The sequence below is a fragment of the Gadus macrocephalus genome, chromosome 14 (genome assembly GCF_031168955.1).
Source record: "Gadus macrocephalus chromosome 14, ASM3116895v1".
Taxonomy (NCBI): Eukaryota; Metazoa; Chordata; class Actinopteri; order Gadiformes; family Gadidae; genus Gadus; species Gadus macrocephalus.
The window spans coordinates 11,040,237-11,045,236 of NC_082395.1; the positions used below are offsets into that span (position 1 = coordinate 11,040,237).

The 5,000-nt window shown below is 43.0% G+C and overlaps 1 protein-coding gene across 2 annotated transcripts in view; it reads right to left on the reverse strand.

Moving 5' to 3' along the window:
• Positions 1-2,286: 2,286 nt before the first annotated feature.
• Positions 2,287-5,000, reverse strand: part of LOC132472078 (SHC-transforming protein 1-like) — a 9,201-nt gene continuing 6,487 nt past the window's right edge. For both annotated transcript variants that reach the window (XM_060071520.1, XM_060071521.1), the window contains exons 10-13: positions 4,718-4,796; positions 3,605-3,719; positions 2,799-2,946; positions 2,287-2,558 (exon numbers count right to left, since the gene is read on the reverse strand). In XM_060071520.1, the coding sequence (XP_059927503.1) occupies positions 2,430-2,558; positions 2,799-2,946; positions 3,605-3,719; positions 4,718-4,796 (471 nt within the window). In that variant the 3' untranslated portion in view covers positions 2,287-2,429. The remainder of the gene's footprint in view (positions 2,559-2,798; positions 2,947-3,604; positions 3,720-4,717; positions 4,797-5,000) is intronic.

Consider the following 5,000-nt stretch of genomic DNA (forward strand, 5'->3'; position numbering starts at 1 on the left):
GTTAACCCGAATGGGCCGTGAGAAATAAAAGGAATTGTGTTGTATTCATCTACAGGTGGTCAAAGTGAAGCCTCCGATGATGTGCATGGAGATATTGTGTTATGTGACATTGTGTTATTCTTGTCAGTAATATTGTTTTATTGGATGACAGGATCAGTAAAACTCTGAATATAAAACGATATTTATTAGATTCCATAATTAATCACATGATAGGATCCTGGAGCCCTAGTTGATGCAATTGTTGCAACCACAATAAAGACACTTGTATAAAGCCAACGCTACTGAAATATTTGCATTGGTGCCATGGTTTATATATTTTTTATGATCTTTGGAGATCTCCCTAACAACATCATTGTGTACAAAACATTTTCGTATTGATGAATGTGTGCGTGTGTGTGCGTGCGTGTGTGTGCGTGTGTGTGTGTGTGTGTGTGTGAACATGGTTTGGTTTTGTAAATGTGTGTGTGTGTGTGTGTGTGTGTGTGTGTGTGTGTGTGTGTGTGTGTGTGTGTGTGTGTGTGTGTGTGTGTGTGTGTGTGTGTGTGTGTGTGTGTATTTGCGGATGTGCGTGTGCATGTGTATGCGTGAGAGGCATATCGACATGCAGATGACAAACATGTGTTGGTGTTTGGACAGTCCTGTCCTCAGGTTCTGCTTGCTATTGTCTTAATGGCTTCTTGGCAGATCTCAGCGACGCAGCGCCCGTACTCACAGCGAGATCAGAACCACCGCCCGAGTTCCTCGCCTCGTAGTCGCATTAAACGCTCTCAAAGAGCGGAGCTTCACTAAAGACCAGATGAAGGGCTTTGTGATTCATGTGGTAATCAATCAACACATCTCGCGAGGCCTGATACTAGTTAAGCACTCATGACAAGCCTAATGAAGGGGGTTTATCAGATTGAAATGCTGAACACGTTGGAGACACCGAGGCCTGAACTGAGGCAGACTCCATGTATGTGTGTACCATGTGATGCAAAGAAAGTATTGGAAGCCCCCTTCTCTCTCTTAAATTTTAGAGAAAGAAGTTATTGTTCTGCAGAAGTGGTTCTGTAGAACAACAGTTGGAGCGACGATTTGGGGTAGGAATGAGTCATTTATTTTTGATAAATGTTGTTTTGGGACATGCGGGGCTGTAGGGCCATGCCTCACCTGTAGGGGGCAGACTGTGATGAGGTACATCTTTCTGTGTAAACGGTGTGGATGACACTGCTCCCAGAATACATCAGGTTGCTGTGGCCCAGAACCATAGACACAGCCTTCTGCGGGCACCGGTAATATCTGGATCACAGTGCTCAGTGTGAGTTGATTTCCTGTGTGACATTCTTGTTGCAATTTGGTAAAATAACAAACACTATCAAATCCAGCTTTATCAATTCTCTTTTTTTTTTTTCCAGATGTGTTCAATTACATTGGGTGCAAATTATATGTGATATGTGTCTTTATTCACATCCTCTGTGGCAGATGGCTTTTCAGGAAAGTGTACTTTCAAGTATTTTTTTTAGTGCCAGGTTGTTTCCTGTGACTAAAGAAGATGACTCATTCTACTTGGATCAAATTTATGTCAGGATAAGTTGTATTTATGAATCCCAAACAGGAATTAAGGGACTTTCACATTAAAGTAAGAAAGCAATAAAAAATGCAATTAAGAGAGGCATTTTATTAGGAATCAAGCAGTGTTGTTTACACATTTTTTTACACAAGAGTTAACAAAAGTAGTTAAGAGCCAGGTAACATCATGGTGATCCCAAAACAAAAACACGCCAAAAAGATGATTACTTCAGTTAAAACATCCAAAACTAATGCAACTAAAGATAGAAAAACATATCAGGTAAGATCCATCAAGTGAATCCTTGTCATCCATTCAATTGTGCTTTGAACCCCTGCATGCATAAACCGGGGGGGGGGGGGGGGGGGGGGGGGGGGGGGGGAAGAGAGAGAGAGAGAGAGAGAGAGAGAGAGAGAGAGAGAGAGAGAGAGAGAGAGAGAGATTTTTGGATTGCGAATTGAAAACAAGATTGTTCTGCAGACACGTGGTTCTTAACAGGTGAAAAGGCACAGCGTGGATTCAGCTCAAGTCTGACCTGAGATTAAATATTAATAATAACCAAGTCACACTAAACAGTATTCACATGTCCTTGAATAAGCCTGTTATCAGATGCACTTAAGTCATTTTCTTGCTGCCTTTTGAGTGTATACTAATTTACAATGTACAGTGTTCAGTTAGTGTTAGCCTGTACACCTCTATAGTGTTCCCTAAAATATATAACAGCTATGCAATACATTATTTTTATTTGCAACAAAAGTTTTGAAAACCACTGCTGTGAGTGAATCTAACATAAAATCAATACCAGGTTGGTGTTTGTGGATGTGTGATGAGCGCATGTGCACGTGCGCGTGTGTGTGTGTGCATGTGTGTGTGTGTGTGTGTGTCAGTATGTGTGCAGGATGGGTTGTGTTAGATTCAGCTCGCTGCAGCCAGAGGCGATGGGTGTTCGACTCCCCATGTGGAAACGAACCAGGTGACCCACGCTCTGGAACACCTGGTCGCACGTGCGCACCTGACAAAACAAGCACACACACACACACATTTTGTTGCCGAAGTGAACACCCACCGCACAACGCAGTACATAACGTGAATGTCAGAAGAACCTACGCAACATGATGGATGGGTGCGCATACACATAGCCACATAGATGCACAAGCACACACAGTGATTGTCGCTCACTCTCTCTTTCTCTCTCCCTCTCATCCGAGTTCAATCAGATACTATCTTAACGCACACAAACACACACACACACCTGTCCGTTGGGGTGGACCAGAAGGAGGTGCTTGACGGTTTGCCCCTCCATGCCGCTGAGGACGTACTGGCCCGAGGCAGAGCAACTCTCCCTGACGAGGAAGTCCCCACTGCAGGACAGCAGCGCCTCCGCCTGCTTACGGCCAAGCCTGCAACCAGACACCGCCCGAGACAAGGGGTTGGGTAACGCAGCATTAACCTACCGTTAATTACAGTTCACCCTTATGGTCTAGCAATCATTTACTAATGCCGTTCATGTTTTCTAATGGTCATGTTAACTATGGTAGTGATGCTTATGTTGACTAAGGGCTTCATTTATACATAATTGAATAGGATTAGGGTCCAAACCTGACCCTAACCCATTAACCCTAACCTCTATGCAGGTGCTATATAATAATGTTTATAGCTGCATTTAGGAATGTTAATTAATAGTTAATTAATGTACCCTTATTGTAAAGTGTTTACCAGCCATCTTGGGTGTGAAAGCTCATACCCACACATCTGTTTCTTTGAACATCTTTAAACATATCTCTCTGAACGTGTCAAGCTACAGCATTAAACTCTTCTTCACTTTGGAATTAGCTTTAGCTGTAGCCTCGCTGTTGCCAATGGGTATCGTAGAGTAACCAAACCAAAGTAAAAACACAGAAAGGGCCCAACCATGTGGTGAAAGACCACAAAAGTTATTGCAATCCCTCTTTGCTCTCCACTTTGAATACCTGGCAAGAAAAGTATTTGACTAGTGAATAAGAGATAGTTATTGAGGACAGAGGTTGGGCTTTAGAGAGTGGTGTTACGGTTATCCACCTGCCATGAAACCACCCTTCTTCCTCTATTAGGTCCTGGGAGAGCGGGCGCCACTCAGGTCCACTGTCAGGCTGCTCCATAGGCTCCATGCTGGCCTCACAAACACTCCTATCAACTGGGGGGAAATTAGTCAATAATTTAGAATATTGTGGAAAAGTTAATCAATTAAAATAATTACATTAAAATTGAAACTCATATATTATACATATTCATACAGCCCAATTGAAGTATTTCAAGGCTTTGTTCGTATATGTTTCTTTTTTAGGTCCCATAGTCTGGAGGAAGAATGGAGAGGTTGCTTGTTCCAAGTTGCTTGAAGTCCAGTGTGAAGCTTCCACAGCCAGTGATGATTTTGGTAGCCATGGTATCTTCTGGTGTTGGTCTACTGTGTTTTGTCAACGCAGGTGTCTACGGACATTTTAGAGGAATTGAGGCTTCCTTCTGCTTAATAGCTTTATGGAGATGCTGATTTCATTTTCCAGCAGGACTTGAACCAGCTGCCAAAAGTAGCAATACCTGGTTTAATGAAAATAGGATTACTGTGCTTGATTGGCCAGCAAACTCGCCTGATCTGAACCCCCTAGAAAAGGTATGAAGCGTTGTCGAGAGGAAGATGAGAAACACGAGACCCAACAATGCAGACGAGCTGAAGGCCGCTATCCAAGCAACCTGGGCCTAACACCTCAGCAGGGCCAAAGGCTGATCGACTCCATGCCGCTCCGCATTGAGGCAGTAATTCATGCGAAAGGAGCCCCAACCAAGTACTGAGTACATATACAAGAACATACTTTTCAGAAGGCTGACATTTCCGTCTTAAAATCTTTTGTTACAGGTCTTATGTACATTTTCTGAGATACTGAATTTGGGGTTTTCATGAGCTGTAAGCCATGATCCTCAAGATTAATAAAAATAAAGGCTTGAAATGTTTCACTTTGGGTGAAATGAATCTATATAATATATGAGTTTCACTTTTTAAATTGAATTATTGTAATGAATTTACTTTACCACAATATTCAAATTCATTGTGATGCACCAGTATATGCCCACAAAGCCCAACTCGGGTTTTATTAATTGGCACACACCCGAAGCTGGGTGTGTGCTCCCGGTCTTTACCTGTAGACGGCGCTGCAGGGCCGTGTGCAATGCAGCAGTTCTCATACAATGAAATCGGCTTTGAGGAGCAGACCTGCATCTGAAATTGAGTCATGCAGAAAATGAGTCTTCGTGCACGTGTGTGTGTGTGTGTGTGTGTGTGTGTGTGTGTGTGTGTGTGTGTGTGTGTGTGTGTGTGTGTGTGTGTGTGTGTGTGTGTGTGTGAGGGAGTGAGGGAGTGAGTGAGAGAGATAATTAGAGGAAGAGATAGAGAAAGAGAGAAAGGAAGAGAGTAAAAGCACTT